General features: G+C 48.8%; 11 protein-coding genes across 11 annotated transcripts; 6 read left to right on the plus strand and 5 right to left on the minus strand.

Annotated features, from left to right (window-relative positions):
* Nucleotides 1–138: 138 nt before the first annotated feature.
* On the plus strand, nucleotides 139–1,284 carry BGZ61DRAFT_540776 (acyl-coenzyme A:6-aminopenicillanic acid acyl-transferase-domain-containing protein; the record flags this gene model as incomplete). The annotated part of the gene is made up of 2 exons (XM_046254956.1): nucleotides 139–174; nucleotides 238–1,284. The coding sequence occupies 2 exons, from the start codon at nucleotides 139–141 to the stop codon at nucleotides 1,282–1,284; spliced, it is 1,083 nt and encodes a 360-aa protein (XP_046095021.1).
* A 504-nt stretch (nucleotides 1,285–1,788) lies between these two features.
* BGZ61DRAFT_371851 (glucose 1-dehydrogenase) lies at nucleotides 1,789–2,877 on the minus strand (the record flags this gene model as incomplete). Its single annotated transcript, XM_046242133.1, has 4 exons — nucleotides 1,789–2,087; nucleotides 2,144–2,505; nucleotides 2,566–2,760; nucleotides 2,822–2,877. 4 exons carry the CDS (start codon nucleotides 2,875–2,877, stop codon nucleotides 1,789–1,791), a joined length of 912 nt encoding a protein of 303 aa, XP_046095022.1.
* A 332-nt stretch (nucleotides 2,878–3,209) lies between these two features.
* BGZ61DRAFT_523873 (uncharacterized protein) lies at nucleotides 3,210–4,239 on the plus strand (the record flags this gene model as incomplete). Its single annotated transcript, XM_046252610.1, has 3 exons — nucleotides 3,210–3,384; nucleotides 3,434–3,971; nucleotides 4,028–4,239. Exons 1-3 carry the CDS (start codon nucleotides 3,334–3,336, stop codon nucleotides 4,237–4,239), a joined length of 801 nt encoding a protein of 266 aa, XP_046095023.1. The 5' UTR covers nucleotides 3,210–3,333.
* A 515-nt stretch (nucleotides 4,240–4,754) lies between these two features.
* BGZ61DRAFT_500173 (uncharacterized protein) lies at nucleotides 4,755–5,851 on the plus strand (the record flags this gene model as incomplete). The annotated part of the gene is made up of 5 exons (XM_046251521.1): nucleotides 4,755–4,817; nucleotides 4,873–5,331; nucleotides 5,389–5,430; nucleotides 5,488–5,579; nucleotides 5,632–5,851. 5 exons carry the CDS (start codon nucleotides 4,755–4,757, stop codon nucleotides 5,849–5,851), a joined length of 876 nt encoding a protein of 291 aa, XP_046095024.1.
* A 662-nt stretch (nucleotides 5,852–6,513) lies between these two features.
* BGZ61DRAFT_486464 (uncharacterized protein) lies at nucleotides 6,514–7,700 on the minus strand (the record flags this gene model as incomplete). The annotated part of the gene is made up of 4 exons (XM_046249863.1): nucleotides 6,514–6,819; nucleotides 6,881–7,207; nucleotides 7,262–7,546; nucleotides 7,638–7,700. The coding sequence occupies 4 exons, from the start codon at nucleotides 7,698–7,700 to the stop codon at nucleotides 6,514–6,516; spliced, it is 981 nt and encodes a 326-aa protein (XP_046095025.1).
* A 1,342-nt stretch (nucleotides 7,701–9,042) lies between these two features.
* Nucleotides 9,043–10,230, minus strand: BGZ61DRAFT_540781 (uncharacterized protein; the record flags this gene model as incomplete). Its single annotated transcript, XM_046254957.1, has 6 exons — nucleotides 9,043–9,287; nucleotides 9,341–9,574; nucleotides 9,624–9,719; nucleotides 9,769–9,778; nucleotides 9,833–9,928; nucleotides 9,982–10,230. The coding sequence occupies 6 exons, from the start codon at nucleotides 10,228–10,230 to the stop codon at nucleotides 9,043–9,045; spliced, it is 930 nt and encodes a 309-aa protein (XP_046095026.1).
* A 1,223-nt stretch (nucleotides 10,231–11,453) lies between these two features.
* BGZ61DRAFT_486466 (uncharacterized protein) lies at nucleotides 11,454–11,960 on the plus strand (the record flags this gene model as incomplete). The annotated part of the gene is made up of 1 exon (XM_046249864.1): nucleotides 11,454–11,960. One exon carries the CDS (start codon nucleotides 11,454–11,456, stop codon nucleotides 11,958–11,960), a length of 507 nt encoding a protein of 168 aa, XP_046095027.1.
* Nucleotides 11,961–13,044: 1,084 nt separating this feature from the next.
* BGZ61DRAFT_500175 (uncharacterized protein) lies at nucleotides 13,045–13,991 on the plus strand (the record flags this gene model as incomplete). The annotated part of the gene is made up of 2 exons (XM_046251522.1): nucleotides 13,045–13,154; nucleotides 13,331–13,991. The coding sequence occupies 2 exons, from the start codon at nucleotides 13,045–13,047 to the stop codon at nucleotides 13,989–13,991; spliced, it is 771 nt and encodes a 256-aa protein (XP_046095028.1).
* Nucleotides 13,992–15,576: 1,585 nt separating this feature from the next.
* On the plus strand, nucleotides 15,577–17,508 carry BGZ61DRAFT_371919 (uncharacterized protein; the record flags this gene model as incomplete). The annotated part of the gene is made up of 1 exon (XM_046242142.1): nucleotides 15,577–17,508. The coding sequence occupies one exon, from the start codon at nucleotides 15,577–15,579 to the stop codon at nucleotides 17,506–17,508; it is 1,932 nt and encodes a 643-aa protein (XP_046095029.1).
* A 380-nt stretch (nucleotides 17,509–17,888) lies between these two features.
* Nucleotides 17,889–19,104, minus strand: BGZ61DRAFT_466187 (dienelactone hydrolase). Its single transcript, XM_046247656.1, has 4 exons — nucleotides 18,945–19,104; nucleotides 18,780–18,879; nucleotides 18,380–18,720; nucleotides 17,889–18,309 (listed from the first exon to the last, which is right to left on the minus strand). Exons 1-4 carry the CDS (start codon nucleotides 19,072–19,074, stop codon nucleotides 18,110–18,112), a joined length of 771 nt encoding a protein of 256 aa, XP_046095030.1. The 5' UTR covers nucleotides 19,075–19,104; the 3' UTR covers nucleotides 17,889–18,109.
* Nucleotides 19,105–21,283: 2,179 nt separating this feature from the next.
* BGZ61DRAFT_500178 (uncharacterized protein) lies at nucleotides 21,284–22,061 on the minus strand (the record flags this gene model as incomplete). The annotated part of the gene is made up of 2 exons (XM_046251523.1): nucleotides 21,284–21,775; nucleotides 21,828–22,061. The coding sequence occupies 2 exons, from the start codon at nucleotides 22,059–22,061 to the stop codon at nucleotides 21,284–21,286; spliced, it is 726 nt and encodes a 241-aa protein (XP_046095031.1).
* Between the last annotated feature and the right edge of the window lie 449 nt (nucleotides 22,062–22,510).

The following is a 22,510-nucleotide window of genomic DNA, read 5'->3' on the forward strand; positions in this document are numbered from 1 at the left end:
TCATGTGTACGGCGTAGGAATGGACCTTCTTCCAGATTAACATTACATATAACAGCTCGGCCATTCACGCGTATCCCGGACATCTATCACTAACTACGGTCTTTCACTACTCAATCATCGATACTGGACCAAGAAAGAATGCTCGACATCACAGTAACAGGAAACCACCGAGAGGTAAGTTAAACCGGCGATATTTAATTTGACATGTATGAAGGAGAAGCTGACAAGCACTTGTAGATTGGTCTCGCAGTGGGCCAACAGGCCGCAGCGCAGGTTGCTGGATCAATTGACTTTTATCGTGTCTTATTCAAGGCCTTTAACGACTTGGAATGGACCACGGTGCGCGAGAGGACCGCTGAGTTCCAGCCATTTCTCAAGGCCAAGTTCCCACGGTACTATGAGGAAATAGAAGCGATTGCAGAGGGTGCCCAATTGGACTTTCTGGACGTACTCGCTCTGAACATTCGCAGTGAAATTGCCTTTGGGCTTTTTGACGAAAACTCAAGACGACCGATGGCCCTTGAGGCGATTGATGGTTGTACCACTCTGGGCTGGAAAACCTCTAGTGGCTCAACGTTCCTGGCGCAAAACTGGGATTGGAAGAGCAAACAGAAGCCCAATTTGATTATTCTGCGCGTCAATCCCAAGGGAGTCCCCGGTATGGACCTGCCGTCTTTTCAGATGATAACGGAAGCCGGAATCATCGGCAAAATCGGATTCAATGAACACGGTGTCGGCTGCCTCCTCAATGGTATCCGCGCTAAGGGTCTGGATCCAGAACGCATGCCCATTCACTTTGCTCTTCGTACCGTATTGGAATCTAAGACAAAAAGAGAAGCTTTGGATAAGATCGAATCTTTTGGGTTGGCCGGGAGCAGCCATATACTCTTGGGTGACGATACCGGTCCAACGGGCCTTGAATGCACGAGTATCGGATTCCAGGAGCTACCAGCTGATGATCTCGGCCGTGTTGTTCATGCCAACAATCTCATACTGAAGCACGAAGGAGTGTTCGAGCCTCTATGGCTTGAGGATTCGCCTAAGCGTACCGCTCGGCTCCAAGAGCTCGCGACGAAGGAAGTCGGCGAAAAAGCGAGTCACGACACGCTTCTTGAGCTGTTTAAGGACGAGCAAAATTTTCCCGCTTCTATCAACCGGCGCCAGCACGGTAACAATGATTCAAATACGCTATTCAATGTTGTATATAATATCACTGAGAGAAAGGGAATAATCTCCATGGGTAGACCAACAGAAATAGAGGAGCAGATAGAGATAGGGTTCTAATTTTCAGCAACCATAAAATCAGATTATATAGTAACAATGGTATCATTGGTAAAGCTCTGGTCACAACTGACCCTGCGTATTAGGAATATACAATCTGTACCGGCACGATACTGGATACCTTTGGAATCCACAAGATCCCAAGGAAAGAGGCAAATTAAATCCCTATTAAAAAGTTCTGGAAAAATATGGGCTTCTCAGCCACTTGGCTTGTATGCAGGCCAAACACCATGCGCACACTCAAATCCTCCAGATTGTATGCAAAGGCCCAATTGAGAGTCCTTAACTGGAGAAAAGTATGTATATGTGACGTAGCATCAAACTTCGCTCGGCGGCCAGTATCTTTGAAGTTTTTCTCCGTGTAATCATAGGGAGTTGCTCACAAAGAAGTACGCGTCTGAGAATTGCTCGCGCAGCGATGCCAGCGGTTTTCAAAATAATGATATTTCGTACCGATATTGAAATCTTGTGTTAATCTTGTTAATCTAAGTTATTGTCGACATTTGCCTAGCTAGAAACTCCTGCCTTGATGGTTACTCCTTGCAACGTTCCTGCCTTGAATTCGTCGCACACCTGAGCCATCGTGACGAATTCCACGCCCTCTTTCGATTTCAGATACTCAATCAAGCGCTCATGCATCAGCATGACGTTCGATTTTCCGCTAACCTGGGGATGGCAGCTGATGCAGAACACGAACGTATCATACTCCCGGTAGAAGAAGTCAAACTGATCCCGCCATTGCACTTCGACGTCTCGTGGGTTGACAAAGCCGTGCGTTCCGGGGCGCCTAGTGTAGTTCATAGGAGCTGAAAAGGTTGTTAGCATGTATACAAGTTTTAAGGCTTGCTGAGAAGCTGCTTACGCCAATCATCCACATTCCACGATCCTGGGATCTCAACCACCTTGGTCGGCTTGTGCTCCGTCATAGGCTTCATCCAGGTATCGGGGTCCTTGGAGTAGTCTGTATGCACATTTGAATCCGCGGGGACATCTGCCACATAGTACGGCTGGCAATCGTGGTGCAGCATTGAGTGGTCGTATTCGATTCCAAAATCTTCCAAGATGGACATGGTCTTCGGGCCAACTTCCCAGGCTGGGGCAACCCATCCCTTTGGATATTTGCCTGTAAACTTTTGGTACACCTCGATAGATTTAGCCATGACCTTTCGCTCTTGCTCCTCAGTGAGGAAACGGACGAATTCATGCGTATAGCCGTGTAAACCTCTGGTAAGTATTCGTTAACCTACCATAGCTGAAGTTGAAGCGCACTAGAAGAGTACATACATCTCATGTCCGGCATCCCGGACCTTGGCCATCTGCTCCGGAAAGGAGAGAATTGTATGGCTTGGCATGTACCATGAGGCCTTAATACCGTTGTCCTCAAACAGTTTAAGCATCCGATCAGTGCCAGTATTGGCTCCGAAGATACCCCTTGACACGTCGGTGGCGCCGATGGATGAGCCGTCACGAGTGTTGATCCTACAAAACAAATGTTAGCCAAATTTGTTGCAAGGTCGAGAATGTGTAGTTGTTGACGCACCAGTTGGCGCAAGCGTCAACATCGACCGCGTACGTCACAAGTGCGCGTTTCGTCATGATGAGATGATGATAAATTGATTGCGAAGTTCTTCGTTTCAAGAAACCGAGAGATGGGGAATTTCTTAGTATAAGTCGAGATTTGGCAGTTGTATTCTAAGCCATAAACTTATATAATTCTTCAGAAGCACTTCCCCTCCGACCTCCGGTCAGCAAGAGGCAATACATGCTGGAAATTGCCTGCCGTCTTGGCGAAGGGTCGGAGAACCGCGTCAGTTGGTGGAGCCATATGTCGGAGAAGTGCATCCGTTGGTGGAGCCACCTCGTCTTAATCCGACATCTGCTATCAGTCGACCAACATCCCAGTATTATTCCTCACTAGACCCGGCTACGGGCAAGTGGCACTCGTGGGCGACCTGATAAGTATCTCCGATATTTGGAAATTGCTATGCAGATGGTACAATGCTGTACGTCTGTGATTCTGTGAATTTGCGCAAGCTCCTTACTTGAACGACGATGGCGATGCAAAGCTTGTTTCCTTTTGCTGGACGGCAAGTTGCTATTACTGTTGGTTCAAACATTCCTTCTGAAGTGGTTTCATGACTGAATTTAGTAGGGAGGATGCTCCGGTATCGGGCTCGCTGTGGCGAAGACACTCATCGCACTCGGTGCGATTGTTTACGTTGCAGATATCGCTTCCCAGGCCTCAGAGGAACTCGCCAACCAAGAAGATTGTTACCTTACACTTCGATGTGATGTAACCCAACGCGAGGACTGTCAAGCCTTTCTGGATTCCATACCGGGGCGGCTAGATGGACTTGTGAATTGTGCGGGCATTTCAGGTTGGGAAGGCAAAATCGGCACCGACAAGGTGTACCAGAGAACGATGGACATTAATGTTACGGGGACCTGGAACATGGCTACCGAGGCTCTGTTGCGAATGTCAACCCAGGAAGACATTGAAACGCCGGGGATTGTCCCTGGATCGGTACGCAGTATAGGCCAAGGGTCAGTCGTTAATGTCGGAAGCGGTGCTTCTCTTCGCGGAGTAGCTGGCTTGGCAGCGTACACGGCTTCGAAACATGCTGTTCTAGGCTTGACACGATCTTGGGCTCGCGATTTCCCCAAGATGCGCGTAAATCTAGTCGCCCCAGGTAAGTGATCAGACGTCCTCCGCGGTGTCGACGCAAGACTGTTAACCCAGATGTAGGCGCGACAGAGACCCCTTTAGCGGAAGCCACTGTCGCCGGTGCGCCTCAAGGGGACCCAAATGTAGTTGTTGGAAAGGCGCAGATTGCTTCGATACCAAAGGGGAGGATGGCTTATGCGACAGATGTCGCAGATGCTATTGTTTTTCTTCTTTCAGATTGGTCTAGTTTTATTACTGGCCAATGTTTACCAGTTAATGGTGGAAACTTCTAGAGATATCCCAACCAGTTTCTAATGCCACTGCTACTAGGTAGATGCATGAGGTGGTGGATAGAGATAGATGCTTTTTCATGTGGCAACCATTGTTTCAACCGTTGAGACTCAAGCTTTTTTTAAAAATAAACAATCTACTTCGTTTCCATTCACAAACGCGATTCATGCATCTGAACTGAAGTTATCGTGCGCGATTCAGCGAGCCCCGCGTCGCGCAATTGGGATCCACTGGGCGGCATTGCCCGTCGTCATGAAGAGGGGCAAGTCGGAGTTGACCGCGTTGCTTATCTTCACATTTGCGGCCCATTCTTAAACCGGGGCTGTCCTCATGCTGGCTCGGGTTACGCCGCTTGCCATATCACTAGATAGGTACATTTAGGTTGTGTTGAGTGTTTATGCCATGGATGTCGACAGTTTCTCTTCTCTTTTTTGTCGCTAATTGATAACTCGTTTGTATAAGCCTCATTGATCAACTAAGCGCCCCCCCTAAAGCATCAAATATCCTTTTTAGAACCATGGAGAACACCGAGAAGATTAACGACAAGCCGCCCAAGGTTGCTATTGTTACTGGCGCTGCGGTAAGTACAGTTATTAATAATAGCCCAAGACATATAATAATGACCCGGGTGTAAGTCCGGGATCGGAAAAGCGCTCGCAACGAACCTGGTAAATGAGGGTTGGCGGGTGGCGTGCTGCGATATCCAGCAGGAAGCCGGGAGTGCCGTGGCAACGGAGCTTGGAACCAATGCAGCCTTTTTCCAACTCGACGTCTGCGACTATGATGATCAAGCCAAAGTTTTCAGCCAGGTGTGGGAGAAATGGGGCCAAATAGACGCCCTGCTGGCCAATGCAGGCCACTCAGACCGCGGCTCTATCTACATTTTCAACCATCGAGGCAAGACTGAGATCCCACCCAAGCCAGCTCTGAAGTCTATCAAAGCCTGCTACGAGAGCTTTCTCTACGGGGTTCAACTTGCAATTCATTTCATGAGGAAGAACAAAACACCAGGGGGGCAAATCGTCGCAACATCAACTATCGCCTCGGTTCACCCGCACCAGACATTCCCCGAGTACTGCGGAGCCAAGGCCGCAGTCAGTGATGTTCTCTATGTTCCTGAGTTTCATTGTGCTTCAGCTAACGTGCAACAGATTAATCAATTTGTGCGAACGGCGGCGCCGATTCTCCAATTGGTCAGACATTCCGCTCCAAGACTTTGCCTTGAGCCAACCTCTGCTAACTTCTCCTAGAAAGAAAACATTACCCTTAACGCTGTTTTGCCAGGCATTGTAGTAACTAGGGCCGTACCCCAGGCATCTATTGATGCAACGAAGCCAGAGCAGTAAGTTTACTTGCTGGCATTACAAAAACTTGTTAGCTGACATATTACACAGCATTACGCCTATTGAAACCGTTGTGGAAGCATACGATTTGTGCCTAATGCAACCCAATCTTAATGGTCAACTTATCGAGTGCTCAGGCAATAAACAGTTCTTCCTATCTCCACCTGAAATGGCCAATGGCGCAGCAACAAAGAGGGCCTGCACAGTCTGGGAGCCACTGTTTGAGGCAAAGCACCAGGAGAAGTCGGGCTTACCAGATGCCATCCTATAGCCGAACTGAAGTAGACAAATTGAGAAGAAAGGAAGGGTTAAAGAACGACGAAAAGTCCGTAGTGATAGCTTGAAGTACATAGCCTCCCCGTAAGTTCCTAACTAGGCACCCTACGGTGATTACATCATTCGCGAAGACGGTCTCCGATGGCCGGAGCACCGCAATTACACGTGGCGGAATCATGTGTCCCTCAAATCGATATGGCCGAAACTCTTATGTTCTAGCCGTCTAGATCGCCCATCCAACCATTCGTGTAGACTTATCTCATAGGACGATGGGAGAAGATGGGCTGACACTGTTGGTTCGTATTCCACACTCCATAAACCCACTAGCTGGAGTCCCCATCGTACGGTGATCTTGAAAGAACAAGATAGCCTGCTCTATATAGCTAGCTGAGATTCACACTAGAAACCAGTGGCTTAGCTGAACTAGGTCACAAGCTAATGAAGTACCGGCAAGAGGTTCTATACCTCAGTTCAGCTTTAATTAACATGCATCTTCAGCCCAATTTGTCACTAGTAAGACAAGTGATCGAGCAATCGCCTGACGATTTCAATAAGTATTCAATCTAGAACAATTATAGAAATGTGAGATTGACAAGCAGGCAACATGTTCCAGAACAGAGTGCAGTAGATGGAGGCCAGAGAACATACCCCGCCTCGCTACTGCCAGGCCTTATTAATCGCCTTGATAGAGGGCAAATTCATTAGGTGCTCATAGACTCGTTTTCCCTTTCCTTCAAGGACCTCTTGCGCGTAAGCCTCCAGAGTGACCCCTTTGAAATCAGGATACAAATCCTCTGCCAAGAGGTATCCCAAGTACCTAGCGTTATCAGGGGTATTGTCCCCACTGATGCCGCATGAATACCAGTATTGCAGCTGGGTGAGCGCCACGAACTCAGCAGAGTCTGCGGCGGGATTGGTTGTTTCCACATCGTGGATACGAGACTTGATCTCTTGGGCAGCAACCTGTGCCGATCCGTCAGTTCTGCTCACCAGGTTTCCGACAGTCTGAAACGGGAATACCAACATATTTGCGTTGAAGCTTCTCCCCACTGGCTTTCTCCAACACGTCATACATCTGATTATGCGTGAGGACTTCGTTGTATGCAAATACCATGTGGTTGAGTGTGCGAGGGTCTGAGATGATACGCGCAACATATGTCCCGATATCGCGTAAATCCGTAAAGGCTATTGGGACATTGCCATTACCAGCTATGCCATCAGTGGATTCCATCACGGCGTAATCGATGCGACCAGAAGGAAGGCGAGGCAGGTTGACCTGATACCACCAGCCAACATCTATAACAGTGTATGGTATTTTGACACTCTTAATATGATTCAACACATCCTCTTTCTGTGGCTTGAAAATTAGTATGATAATTGGCATTATTTTAATTCCATATATTACCATTTCTCTCAGCAGAAGAGCCCCCTTAGGAGGGGCAACAGTCGCAAAGAAGCATGGCAAATATCGTTGAACACCTGCAGCCTTAGCAGCGTTGATTAGGGGAACCTCGTCCATGACACTACCACCATAAATGGTAGATATGACAACATCTGTACCAAGGAGCACTTTGGTGATTTCATCCTCCGGGCCGGCAAGATCGATCTTCGCGATTTCTGCGCCCTGCTTCTGCAGTTCCAGAACTGCCGGCTTCTGCAGGGACGAAGGTCTTGTGAGGGCCGTGACTTGCTAAACAATATTAGATTCAAGATCAGGGGAAGCGCATATTTAAGAAGGTAGACTGCACGAATTTCGAAGTGTCTGACAACAAAGCCTTCACAATGACCGAGCCAGTCTGGCCGGTGGCGCCCAAAACCGCAATCTTCATGATAGGAGTAGCCATTGAGGAGAGCTGATCAAAGAACTTAGATCCAGACGAACGTATGCCGACATTCCGACCGCTATTTATGTACTGCCAAAGTGGATTACACTTCACTGTGGAATTCTATGGAATCAAGCTCCAGCCATTACAAATCGCCCATAACCGCCTCGGCCGCGGCGTAGTTCAGCATTGCATGACGCGTTGGCGCACTTACCTCAAGTTGAATCAGGAGAAAACACAGGTATCATAACGCGAGCTGGGCCATGTGAGATCGAAACTCAGCATATCCACACTACAAGCGGTAATGAACATCCTTGCCAAGTGGTGGGTGTCTGCAGCGCTAATGCCGCCCGCTTACGACCTCGCATTAGGATCCGCAATTGCCACAACTCTACCCTTTACCTCCCAGCCTATTCACTCGAGTATGAGAAAGCGCGCTGAGATCTAAGCCCATGCTAAAGGAAGACCTTGGATGGCAAGGCGAGTTGGTGCTAGAAGGCTCAAAAGGCTTGACCGGATGTAATCATGCTCTGCCCTATTGGCATGAAACATCCTTGCAGCCCCAGTGAAGTCTTGAGCTTATTGACTTACCGTCGTCCACGTGTAGCGCAGATGGCAAATGAAAAGGTGGAAAGGGCTATTATTAAGAGAGCATTGGAACCAGGATCTCCGTGATTGCGAAGCAACGTGGCGTGTTCGGCTTAGGAGGTACCAGGTCCCCACAGTCTGCCCATGCAAACATACCCTAAAAATTGGGCAGATAGATATCACAGCTTTCCAGGATATAGATATCGGAGTAGAAGCCAGCAGACAGGAAAGCCGAAACCGGATGCGGAAGACCGGATAATCGAAAGTAGTCGAGAAGGGGCATCAAGTTGGAGTGTAGTAAGCGGTAAGAAGTTGATGGCCCAGCTCCATTGGAGCCACCCCGCGTCTGACTGGGAAAACTTGGACCATGGAGGGGTTATAAGTCATCGGTAGCTGGGAGTGAAGGGGATTTCATTCACTTTGATGAGGCACTTGTTGCGGTCAGTAATAAATTGACAATTGGCCAGGACCGCCATCCTAATATAATGATTCAACAACTTATTGGGAAACTGAAAGACAGTACGGCTATTCACTCCTTTTGATATCAGATCAATTCAGTCTCTGCTCTGGTGCTGTATCTCCGGGAAGGGTCTCCAGTCCTGAGATATCTTACGCATCTATTTGCAATCTGCTTGATGACAAAGAACCCAGACGTCTGGCTTCATCGGCCACATACGGTTCAAACTCCTCTATGCTCCGGCGAGGTGTCCAGCCCAGACTTCTCGACCTATCACCGCGAGCGACAATGTTCCAGCTCACAAAGGGTACCTAGATTTTAGTTGGTATAGTCCTGAAGCTTGTTCATTAAGTCCAAAGTGGGACATACTATATGATGCTGAGGTTCTTCCGCAGCGTGCAGGGTCGGCTTGTCCGTGTCCAGGAGATCCATCGAATACAATACTGTGGCCGCCGCATGCAAAGCGGGATGAATTGGTCTGCTTCCGTTCTCTGCCACGTAGAAACCGTCCCTACCATGACTCAGAGGTGGATTCTCAACCATCGCAAGCAGCAAAGAAGCAACTTTCATGTGGCGCGTTAGCTTCACGAGATTGATCAACTCCGAAACTACTCACCGTCATCTACATGAACGAGAGACCAAAGAGTTTCAGCAGGCCCGACTCGACCCACAGCCCGACGTCCCAATGCAGCACTAATGATGGCGCCGATCCCCATTGATGTGAGGTTTGCGAGGCCCTGTTGGTGAATCAGGCCGCTTGGCTTCCCAAATACTACCGTCGGGACGAGAATATACGATCGGATATGTCCCGCATCATCTGCCTTGACGATTGCGTCGTCAACGTTCCTGTCTAGAGCCTCTTAGATATCGGTTGTACAGTGGGATAATGTCTTCATTACGAGGTTTGTCAAGCGGAATGGCGTTGATTTTGTGAGAGTCCAGGTCCGATGTGACGGTGGCTGAAGAATAGCCAGCTAGGTCCTCTAGAAGAAACGCTAGGTGATATTTAGCCGAGCCTAGAATGTAGATAGCACGGCCACATACCCGCTCCAGACTAGAAGTACGTCACTATTAACACCCGAGGCTCGGAGGGAGAAATAAAACGTACCGTATGATATAAGATGGGGGGTTCGCCAGTGACATCTCTTCTTGTCTTCATCCCCCTGAGGATCGCTGATGTAGCCTCCAGATCATCGCAGTCTGCCTAGAGCATCCGTATCAATATCTTTGCTTCTGCCTCCTGGTCCTGATACATACGATCTGGACGATAATGTCATGTTTCTGCGATTGTTCCTCGAGTCCAACAAGGTCCTGGAGACTTAGCTCAATCGCTGTACTTCCAGGTATCAAGGCCTGTATCTTCCTAGCCTTTTCAGTACGGCGGCTAGCAAGTGTGATACAGAAGCTTTCGCCAAGTTTCGAACCGAATCTGGCATGCAGATTGGATAAAAAAGCGCCGCCAATGTAGCCAGTGGCACCAAAGAGGAGAACGGACTTAGGTGCCATATTGGGTGGGATTCATGAACCGACAGAAATAAAGACACAATTCAAATTGAGCGTGTACTTGGTTGAAGTGGAGGGAGTGAGCCTGGTCCTTCTTATTCTGAATTAAAAAGAGAGAGCCGTACTAAGCTACTCCCAAAAAGATTCAGTACCCAATTTGTAAGCATGCCGCGGGCAGTGAAAAGCTTCGGATTTAACCTTCATACCAGGTAACATCGTTCACTTAGTTTACTTTCTGATTCAGTGTTTGGTTACAAGGGGGGGGGGGCTATGACAATGCCCGCAACACCGGCGGTCTGACTGGCCATACGTTATGAAATAGACTATTTGTTTTTAAGCGTATTTCAAGGGCATCTGGGGTTAGTTGGATCTATATACAAGTTTATAAATCAACTGTCCGCTGTTGACCCATCCACCACCAGCATATGCTCAAAACTCCGCACAAACTGGTGCGTTGGCATCGTATCATGCACTACTAGGGGGGGTTGAGCTGTAGTGAAATGACGAGACCCCCCTGGTAGCGCACAGGAGTCATTCCTGTAAGGACTGGAATAGCAGCGGAGTCTGACGCTCTTCGTGGAGGCATGCCGCCTGGAATGCACTTCCGAGAAATAGCAAGACCTCATCCATGACAGCTTAAGCAGTAAGCTCAGCGATATCATGGCATGCACATGCTCGACAGCCATTTTCTGCTGCTTCGTTAATCATAACGTTATGACAACTAATTGATTTGTCATGATCTGATGTGTTATAACGTTATCATACTGTATACAACTGTGCCCGGCAAGTATGTCTTAGCTGATAGATGTACCCCAGGTAGTTTGATTAAGATTTTCTATCTGCAAGGTAATGTGGCAATCTAAGATCTCGCTTTCGCTCTGGCGAAGATGATTGCCCACCTTTCTCGGGCTCTCGGGGTTCTCTCATCCAAGCAGGCTCCTAGAAGCACCGTTCATTTCCATAGGGGGTATGATTTCTAATCATCTACAAAACTCTGTTCCATAGTATTGAAATCATTCATTTAGGTTCAGGTAGCAAAAGGAGACAACCCCAGACGTTGCGAGTTCTCTATATGTACCCATCCATCTCGCCAATTTCTTTCATACATCCGACCATTTACAAAGCCAGTGCATTGTCTCAATTCAGTACCAACAAGACGCATTTAGCAGCAGCTTTAACGAAATCCATATAACGCTACCGTTACTGTCTTTCCCAAGTCAACCAAAATGGCCCCCGCTACTTCAGACCATGAGCTCATCCGCAACTGCATCGCACGCTACTCCATCGGCATCGATCTCAGAAACTGGGACACCTTTACGCAAGCCTTCATCGAAAATGTCAAGGGACACTTCCCCGAGCCTATTGGCACTATTGAAGGGATCACGGCACTTAGGGCCAAAGTTCAGAGTATGGTCGGGACTCTGCAAACGCAACATGCTCTCAGCACACAGCTCATAGAACTCACGGGCGAGACAACAGCTGAAGCGACTACTTACGGCAGGGCCGTCCATTTCGGCGTAGGCGAGGACGAGGGCAAAGAGGTGACTGCTTGGGGCATTTACCAGGATAAACTTGTCAAAGCCGTATTTGACGGCCGGGAAGATTGGAGGATCTCTGAGCGGAAAGTCATCTTTATGGCGCCATTCCAGGGGGACATGTCCCTGATTCCTATGTGGTCGATTTACTCGCAAACTATGGGTCAACTTGCAGCATATGTGTTGCCAGCTCAATGAATCCTTCGTGGTACAGACTTGAATTTATAGTTATTGGTATGATTGACTTTGACCTTGCTTCGGAGTTAGCAGTATTAGTGTTAGGTAAGATTGATGGAGCTGGAGGATGCACCGTCGGGGATGCGTTTTTGATGATTAATTTCTGTGTTTATTATTTACCTCATAGTCCCAAACATTCGACAATAGTTTTAGGAAGTTAGAGTCCTGAACTATAAAGCGTGAGACCGATAGGCAAGTTTAAAGCTATCGGACGCCTACCAATGCTACTGAGGCTGTTTGACTGTCCAAACTCCGTAAAGATCCAGTTTCACGCCACCAATAAAGCTCACCGACATCAATTGATGTGGCATACCTGACGGTCTGTTACGCCGAGTGTGAGACCGCCGTTAGCCAAGAAATGCCCACGGAATGGATAGAGATTTAACTACTTGGTCGAAGCTTAATTAGCCTGCTAAGGTTTCTGTCATCAGGTCGCATTAGCGTACTTCTGTCATCAGGTTGCATTAGCATTGTCGTAGAGTAGAGCCTCAACTGATCGATCTACAACCGTACGCTATGCAACATTTAACTATTACGCATCCTGATGTTAGCGCGTAAGCAGGTTGCATTAGCGCAGCCGGTGTCCACTTCGCAGGGATGTTGGCGTAGCCCCCCGATGGAGTATGGATTCCAGTGTTCAAACCGTACAGAGTACCCCTTTGCGATGGTTTTCGGCCGCAGGGGAAGTACTTATCGGCAGATTATGGTCTTATGGAACTGAAATTACGAGTGCTCTCGTAAGGGGACAACGCCTTTGAAAGTAAGCGAAGCAGCTTCATAATTGCTGGCTGGCTGGCCAAGCAAGATGCCCGGGCAGGGATTCAAGAAGTGAGCCCGTCCACATTGTTCCCCACTGCGAATGTATGGGCTTCTTGGTGGTCTCATTTCTAGCGCTAGGTATGCAAGGCGGTGCTACATGGTAAGCAAGTGGCATATAAAGTGCCCCTAATCACCAGTAATCTCCTGGGGTGCCTGAACCCCTTCTGCGACTATGGATCTTTTCGTGAACAGGAATGGCTCAGGCCTGGCTATCGACGTAGAGGTAATGCCTCAGCTGCTGGAAGCGCAGAATCCGAGAGATGATTGGACCGGCATGATAAACACGTCAGAGCGGAGAAAGCGTCAAAATCGCCTAAACCAAAGAGCTTATCGTATGTCCAGCCTCTTCTGCGCACTTGCCCGCTTCTGTATGACTGACGAGCTGGGTTTCTAATCTTAGGAAAGCGGAGGCAGCCTCGCGTCATCGAATTTCCAATGCTACAGGATCATTTCATGCTTTCTGCTGGCAAAACCGAGCAACACCTCGGTCAGGTATCGGAGGAGGATGTAAGACGTGACGTGGCTGCTACCACTGTCCTGCCGGAGGGTTACCTCCTCCTTCACACTGCTGAATCCCGCGCAAAGGTCCAGATCTTTGCACAAAGAGTGTACCAAGACTACAGTTCTGGTTTGCCTCAACCTGGGTATCTCCACGTTTTGATACGGCTTAATGTCCTCAATGCTCTTGCACAAAACGCAGCGCTGCTGGAATTTAGATTCAAAGGGCTTTGTTTTCCAGAGCTCGTGTCACCTTTCAATCAACATGGTCCCAGTTCTGTCCACACATTCATACCATCGCAGGCTTATCCGAGCTGGCTTCAACCCACAGCACTTCAGATGACGGTGAGGCACCACCCCTGGATTGATCTGATTCCTATTCCCCGGATGCGCGACAACATTCTCTGCGCACTTGAAGCTGGATTCCTTGATAATAAGGAGTTGGGTATTGATATCCTCGGCGTTGAAGACATTCAGGGTGATACAGCTTCTCTCATCATCTGGGGGGAGCCGTGGGACCCTCGAGGGTGGGAGGTTAGTATCTCATTCTTACGGAAGTGGGGTTGGCTTATCGCGGGTTGTCCTGTCGTAATAGAGGCAACAAATTTCTGGCGTCACAAAAGAGGTGAGAAGGATCTCGATTTCGAAGTTGTTAGCAAGTTAGTGGGGATATAAAGTTTGCTTGGATGTTCTAGATCCGCGCAGCAATTCCACTGTGGCCCCCGCTAACATTTTGACATACTTGCCCCAAAGGCAATTTTTATATGGATGGCGATACCTGAAGCTTAGGGTTGAGACAGAAGAGGCAAACCGGTCGCGGCGGTCTCACCCGATGGGCAGAGTGTCTTGGCTAACATCGGTACCATTCGTATCGATGAATTCTCGCCTTCGCCTCCGCCATCGCACACTACGCCAGACCAACTTGCTATCAAAATTCTCAATCGCCAAGGCTACAACCTTAGCTCGGACCGTTCATGGATTACGCGGAACTCGGAGAAGGTGCTATGGCTGCCGTTTTCGTCCCTTGCAGCCGCCTGTGAGCTCTCCATTTCTCCTTTGCCCCCCCCCCCCCTATGGCCATTTTATGTACGGCCTGGCCGACTTTATTACGTCTCTCCGTCTCACTGTTTCTGGTTGGCCGCGTGGACCAGTAGCCCAGGATGGGCAGGGATTATCTTGAACTGCTTGACGTCATCCTTACATCCTTGCCACTACAACACTCCATGCAATCAGATGACATGTAATTACCACCACTTGTTCACTGTCTGCAGGTCAAGAGGTTTTGCACCATTTCATCCTCAAAAACCATCCTCAGAATGACACAGAGATTTGACGAGGTGATGACGGATTCAGTACCATATTTAATTGTGCTCTCTGACTTCTTGCATTAGCGGCCAAATACGTATTTAGTTGGCACCTTCATCCTGACCTTAAACAGACCAGCCGCCCACGCACCTCAGACGTGACTCTGCTGAGACGGGGCTTCCCGAGTGTGGAAAGCTTGACATAAAGCCTATCGCTAGGCTGACTTGCTACGCCGTTGGTGACTAATGCCCTTCCGTCGACCGTCGGGTGAGCATGTCACAGGCCACGTCTGAAAGGCGGGGTTGACATCTTGAGGGATACCGGCTCGCCCCAGGATGGAGGGTGTGGATTAGGGACTACTTGAAGCTTTAACAAGCAGGATGGAATCATCTTGCGTTTGGAATGAGGGAAAAGCCCCAGGGAAACATTATTGTCCCAAAGCAAACACCTATGAAGAGTAGTGGGCTGACCTAGGCTAACTTGACCAATGCAGAAATCCTCTATCCCCAAGCTAGCAAACGGGGCACAAGTTCTAAGTCTTTTTTCAATGTAGACCTTGGAATATAATGATTAGGAATTTCTTGTATATGATACTATTCATGCACCGCCTTGTATGGCGAATACACTTACGAGATAATAAGGCAACATTTACCAGCGAATTTGTATTGGGCTGTCACTGAAATATCATGACTGGAGTGATTGTAAGGGAGGGTGTCGGAGGAGGCCGCCACAACGGTCTTTTGGGATACTTAATTGGAGGTTTGTCAAGGAGCTGAAATTTGGCGACATATGATATCACAACCAGCCGGAATAAATGTCACATGATGAATCAGAATATAGAAACGGAGGTCCTTATATATCGACCGACTTTTCACATGAGAATTTGTCTTCCTTGAGACTACTCTCCTCTCAAATATTCGACAAACTCAAGCATCGAAGGCCAACCCGATTAAGCATGAACAACACAGCCAGCGGCATCTACCCCAGTGACCAAGTGAGACGATGGAACACCATAGCTCGCTATGGGTGGCCGATGGTCATCAGCAGCAGCACTTGGGCAATTACCATTGCTTTAATAACTCTCCTATACCAAGCAGTCGCGGTGCGACTCTTTGTGCCATACACCATGGCTCTCTTCTCGCTTCTTTCTGAAGATCACAGAGAGTGGTATGTCGACCAGTTCAGAGTGGCCATGGCGAACACGAAGAGCCCTCTTGGCGCACTTGCCAGTACGCCAGCCCAACGAAGCCTGCTTAGCAGTTGGCGCAAACGGCACCGCCAAGCCTGGGGTATTGCTTTTCTTTGGCTCCTCGGCGCCATAGTATTGACTGTATTCCCCTTCCTTCTACCTCTGGTTCTGGCCAGGGGAATTCCTGTGGTCCAAGGGGTTCCTGGCTCAGTTGAGTTTTGCAGTCCGATGCTTAATTTCAGCACTTGGATGGCTTCAGCCCATTACGACAAATTGCTTTCTCTAGACATGATGCGGTCTGTCGACGCGCGTGGATACAATTTCAGCGCCACCAATGCCACGTCTGTCGGCCTCCCCCATGACAAAGACCGGGTCGTGATCTCTTCCGACTGTCCACGCTGGGCGCCTGTCTGCGAGCGGAATAATTCACTCCGAGTTGATATCGACTTCTGGGTAAAGCAATCCGATTCGGGGGTTGCCAGCAAAACAGCGTCCGAAAATGCCGAATTCGGCGTGCTGAACACCTGCTATAAGCTGCAAGGTCGCAGCAAACTCCTTCAGAAGAGGGCAGACGGGGCGGATACATATGGACTGCTCTATGGTACAACGAATACCGCTAGCGGAACTCCGTATGTGACCGAGGAGTTCACCCCTGCGGAGCGGTTTGGATATGGCTATAATTTATTCGCCTACTCCAACACGACCAGGAAGTCGAGACAGCCCCTCTGGGAGCCCAATAGTACATTGGCCCACGACGGTGATCTGACAATTCTCTTCTACCATATTGGCAACATTTTGAGCCCAGGTCCAAGCGATGATCCGGTCTTTGGGAGCACCAGCGCACCTATCAATGGCAGTAAGACGTACATCTACACTCACGGAATCATACCAATTATATGCAACACGAGCTATGCCTACTGCCCCGGCCAAGACGGAGATTGCGTTTCTCTGAGAGGCAATGATGCGGTTAGTGAATATGTGTACAAGCATGAGAATTCCAGTAACAGGGCAAGTCTGGGCTTCCTCAAACTGATGTGGATTAATACATGGATCCCACTGTTTCACGTCATCACTGGCAGCAGCGAGTCGGTCTATGCCAGCCGCACTCTATCCCTCGGATCGACGCAACTGGCTCCACGAGATATAAGCGGGCACGCTGAAATTGTTCGTCTAGCCCTCACGAGTCGCATGCTGCTCCTCACTTCTGCCAACCGAGCCGTAGCTGGCTGGCTCAAGTATGTCTCACCCGGCCTCCCAGTGTGGACTGTGGACGTGACAGAGGAGCAGCTAGCCACGTGCCGGCTGACACTAATGGAGCAGCGGGGGAAGATTACAACATCAGCATGGGTGATCCTCATTATTGTCCTCACTGGTGGCGTACTCCTACTTCTGTCTTTCACGGGTCCCTTGCTTCGTTATTTCCTTTGGAAGCGGTTGTGCGTTTTCACGATTCGATGGAGGCTACGAACGGCACCGCATTTGCACCGAATAGCACTCGAGCGCGGAGACCCGAGTCTATTCTGGCCGGGCGATGCAACGGATGAATGGCCGACTGGAAGGGGCTTTGCGGATAGGGTGGGATTGGTCGAGACTTTCACGGGATACCATGCCGTCTATGCACCTGACGCACAGTTGAGATATGCGCCGAAGCATACCTCTAGACGTTTAGATGAAATGGGCTTGACAGGGAGTTCATAGTAGTATTGTATTTAGCACGAAGTGCTCCAGCCCTCCCTTGAGGTATGCGGCGTGCGAGAGTCTACCTAGCTATCCAGTAACTAGTATTTACGAGGCAATGGCACCTCCCCAACATGCACTTTACACCAACACCCCCGAGGACAGATAACACAACTACTATACAACGTAAAGGGGCCTGGACCCCAGTCCTTCAGGGATTATAGAAGAATGGAGGCAAAATTTTCGTAGGAGCCGTCCCTGTTCCCTTCGCATGCTCTTAGAGTAAAACCAGAAGCGGTTGCTGTTGAATGTCGCAGCCAACAGACACCGTGGTACCACCTCGGAGAAGTGCCTTTCATAAGACAGCGAGGCTAAGGTTGTATACAAAGTGATTATAGGCGAAAGAGCCGGCAGAGCGAATCCAGTATCAGATAGAAACGTTTCGAGATATCGGGAGTAACGTGTACATTGTGTATACATTGAACGTTGAGTAGCAAATCAAGATAAGCCTTGTCCCCGAATGCTATATCGAAGATTATAGGTCTATTCCAATCCAATTACAGAGGTAAATGGTGATTCTCTGCCAAACGGGGTGAAACTCCAACCGTGGGCTCTCAGCCTCTCACCAGGCATTGAACCAACGGACGGCCTGCCAGAAAGCTTCTTCCTTGCCAAATTTCTGTTCCGGGTCAGATACGTTTGCGCGGACGCCAAAGCCATGAGTTGTTCCAGAGTACAGATTGACTTGGAATGGCTGTGCAGCCTGGCTAAGCAGGCCCTCAATCTCTAAACGTCGCGCTGGCTCAAGTAGAGAATCAACCTCTAGAGAAATTTGTAAGCATGATCTCTCCTTTAAAAAAATAATGCTCTCTCTCCATGATTAATTACTCACCGGCAGCAGCAACACTGGCTGGCCCTTTAATGGCGAGAACCTCGTCATCTTGGAGTAAGCTGGGGTGAGCTGCGAATCCGACATCCACTCCCCTCCCCTCCGCCAGGAAACGGAAGGCGTATCTACCGCCAAAACAGTACCCAGTCACAGCAACTCGCTTCACGCCCAGCTTGGTACGGATGTACTCGATAGTTTTCTCAATAATGGGGTCAGTCACGTTCACATTGTGCTTGCTCAAGAAATCTGCGGCGTCAAAGGTGATGTCGTGCGGGGCGGGAACACCATCAAAGAGGTCAGGCGTGATGGTAAGAAATCCGGCACGAGCGAAACTGTCGGCAAGACTGTGAAATAATTGGATTAGTACAAATTTGAGGCACTGGAGGGCTTGGAGGCAGCATACAGTCGGTTTTGCAGTAGCGGAATCCCGAATACATCCGTCAGGTACAAGACAGCTGTGTCACTTTGTTGAGGCCATTTGGGTTGACTGATATATAAGGTAACTGTCGCGCGACACAAGGTCAGTGATGGGTTTTTCGGTAAATCCTAGAATATTTATACGGCGTACGCCCATCGTAAACCACTTCCTTGCCAATTGGCTTTCCATCGTGCTTGATAATCCCTGGAGGTTGCTTGCCGTATAAAGCCGCAACAGCGAGAAAATTACAAAAAACGACAAATAGTTGTGTGAAGTGCATTTTGAGTCAGCCTTTTCGGAGAAAGAGGAGATGAGAGCTAGAGAATGATCATTTCGGAGGGGGCGGTGAATTTAATATCTTTAATTGAGTCGGCCAGTCCTACCCCGTAGTCGTGGCCTTAGTTAATGACGCCATGCCCAGGTGCGGCGTTAACGGGGCTTACCACCTCATCCATGCTGGCTATGATGCTAGAACTAACCGTATCGATCTAACTTAAAGGTCGGACGGCGTTAACTGCTATATTCGGTACTTCTCAGTCCTGGATCATTCTGCCGGCGTACCCGCAAAGATTACCAATCAAGCCGATCAATCCTACATCTGGCGGAATATCCGGAAGACCCAGGCATCTTGGCATGCAGGACAGAAGTTAAACGGCTTCTACCAAACACTGTTATTGATCCCTGTTTCCTTCATCGACATAAAACCCCTCTCTAGAAAAGAGGGGGCCGGAGGCATCCTAGATCAAGACAATTATCATCTCCACATCACTCGATTAAGCAGTCATCCCCGGGATTAAAAGCCGTACGCTATATAACAGTAATTAATCATAGTTATAAGCTAGTAACCTTAATCACTCCCGCCGAACATCCGATGAAATTCGTTAGCTGCTGTGCCTCATGCTCACTGACCTAAATAGTCAACGGCTATCTGAGGCTTGGCATTCAAGAAATGGGGCACGTTAGTGGCGGAAATTAAATGGCCCATCGGCACTAATTGCCCGGATCTGTAACACCGCAATCATGGAAGGACAGGATCTCCAGTCTCGCCGATCTCTTCTACTTATTAGATACGGAGCTTATCAATTGCCACGGCAATCTCGGGGGATAGTTTGCCTACACCGACGACACTGCCCTTATATATGTCAGACTGAGTTTGGAGGCGGACGGCGCATGAAGTCACATAGTACGTCGAAGAGCTCATGGTCTAGGGTGCAGAAGACGGAATATCGTACGACGTTGAGAATCAGGCATTTCTCCCTAGCTCCTGCGAAGCAGCGCTGCATGTACGCCACGACGACGTGATAAAGTGACTCAAGAAAGCGATGAGATAGCTCGGCATTTGGCCTGACAGTTGTCTCAAATTCGAAACGCGCTAGAAACTGGACAGCTAACGAGGAGCCGTCCATTTTCATGTGCAAGGACTAAAGAACACTGAACATGGACCTGCACAAAGCAGTTCAGAGAGCGGTAAGAACTTATGTCAAGCAAATCCTACTAAATGGATCCAAGTCATGGTTCACATAAGCTAACTGTCTGCAATGGCAAGAGTTATCTGAAGAGGGCCCATCGAAAACGCAACACGTGGCGAATGGTATGAGCAAGAGCATGAAATGATATATCCAGACGATTTTACTAGTATGGAGAATAACTCACATTTCTGTCTTTCACAAAGAAATCGGCGCATCGCTGGCGTTGTAACGATTGGAAACCCGTTGCACGTTTCCCCGAGCGCCTCAAGCCTCTGCATGATGTTTACCCACATTTGAAGCGCATAGTAGAGCACAACCTCATCCGGCAATCCAAGCGATGAACTTCAACTACTAGCTGGTACCGGAATTGGTTTCAACTCGGCTCCCGCGAACCAATCGACTGCTCCTGAATTGCTCTCGGCCTGCCTTACTTCCGTGACTGCACACAGCTTGCAAACAGCTCGTCTCCAGACAGCCTCCAAGGAAGACTCGGCGGCATAATCTCTTGATTGACTGGATTGGTAATCTCAAAGTACACGATGTTGAAGACTGATAGCTGTAGTATGATTTTTCAGCGTTTTACTCGATGGGCTGTTTCACCCGCTTTTGATGCATATCATAGGTTACGACAGATATCATGCACTATGGCTAAAGTGCTAATTACTAACATCAACTGTGGTGGTAACTGTTTTGACAATTCCAGTTTCACTCGTACCTGAACATGCATCATTATATGACTCCCCTCCCTCTATCGATGAAGACAACGATGCGCAACCCCGAGGAGTAATGCGTGTGTCATGAATTGATTGGGTATTCCTTCGAAATTCTGTCGGTGCCATTGATGGGATTGGTAAATTATCTGTCGAGGAAAGTCGCTCGCCGCGGACTGCCCTCCTGTTCGAAAGGTGGTAGGAATTGCTTTGCGTCTGTTGAGCGAAGGCTATCTTAGAAGCTAGCATATCGATACTGTTGAGCACTTAATTAGTCTTCCTAGATGGTAATAACAACTGACTAAGGTACTTACAAAAGAATAACCGGAAAGAGACATTCGAGTGAGTAGAGAAAGACGTCGATTTGACTCGAAGTGCTAACTGCTCCACTGATTGGAGGTTGAAAAAGAAAGGTGATCGCTCTCGCCACACCAATGAGTGCCAGTAATGCGAGTCGCACCTCTGTACTTCGCATGAGATGTCTCATGAAATCTGATCCGAGTGAAGCTTGTTCCCTTTTATTTTTAGCTGCTGCGAACGTGTGTAGCAGGAAAAAAGCACTAAGACACTCCACGGTCGCCAACGACATGAAGTAGCCGACGTGTGCTCCATTGACGATGGTCTTAAATATCTGGTCGCCTTGAAGGATGGATTTGATCCGGTAGGCCAACAAGATCAACCTTGCCATCAAAACGCACAGCATAAAGACCCAAAAGAGGACCAAGAAAACCAGTCGCTTCCGGTTCCTTAAGACTTGAGAGAGAATAGCGTAACTGTAGAAAGACAGCCCAGCCTCTTGGATCTTTGATGAGTGTGTCAGTCCGAGGGATGCAGCACCAAGAAGATCGACGTACCATCCACAAGATGTCCGCAACAGCGTATGCACTTGCCGTGCTCGTTTTGCCGGAGTCCATGTACCAAGCATAGTAGCATAGACCATTAGCGACTGCACTCGCGGCAGAGACGACGATAGGGACAGCGGAGAGGAATGTCAGCTTCGTTACGCCAACGACAATCCAGGCAAAGAAGAAATTTGCCAGGCCGATGGTGCTCAGGATGGACCAGCTGGTTTCGTAATAAACGGCCATGATGAAGACCCATCAGTGACCTGGCATCATTGCTACGATCTGAATCAGGAAAATGGAGTGGATTCCTGGAGTGGGCCAGTCCCGTATATTATGCAAGTTCAAATAGTACCTGATGGCTGCACGGATTTGCTCTGCAAGGTACCTGGGGCCCCGCGTTTTCCAACCCCAGGTTTCAGCTCCCAGGCTCCCTGTCCGCCATGACGATCTTCAGGGCGTCTGTTGGAGCTAGTTGTTGTCCCATGGAAGGTGTAAATACGGGTTGCCCAAGAAGGTGTCTAAGAATGAGAAGCGGGCGGTTGGGCTTTTCCAGAAAGCAAGGTATCCACCGGAGTAATCTCACACGTGTGTCTTTTAGGTGAAACAGTACTCCGTATGGTGTTTTCAGAATCAAGCGGCGCTACCAGTGTTTCCAGTGGGAGGCAGCAAGCATTCGACCCTGATTTAGCCGC

The sequence above is a fragment of the Ilyonectria robusta genome (genome assembly GCF_021365365.1).
Source record: "Ilyonectria robusta strain PMI_751 chromosome Unknown BGZ61scaffold_48, whole genome shotgun sequence".
In the NCBI taxonomy this organism is placed as follows: Eukaryota; Fungi; Ascomycota; class Sordariomycetes; order Hypocreales; family Nectriaceae; genus Ilyonectria; species Ilyonectria robusta.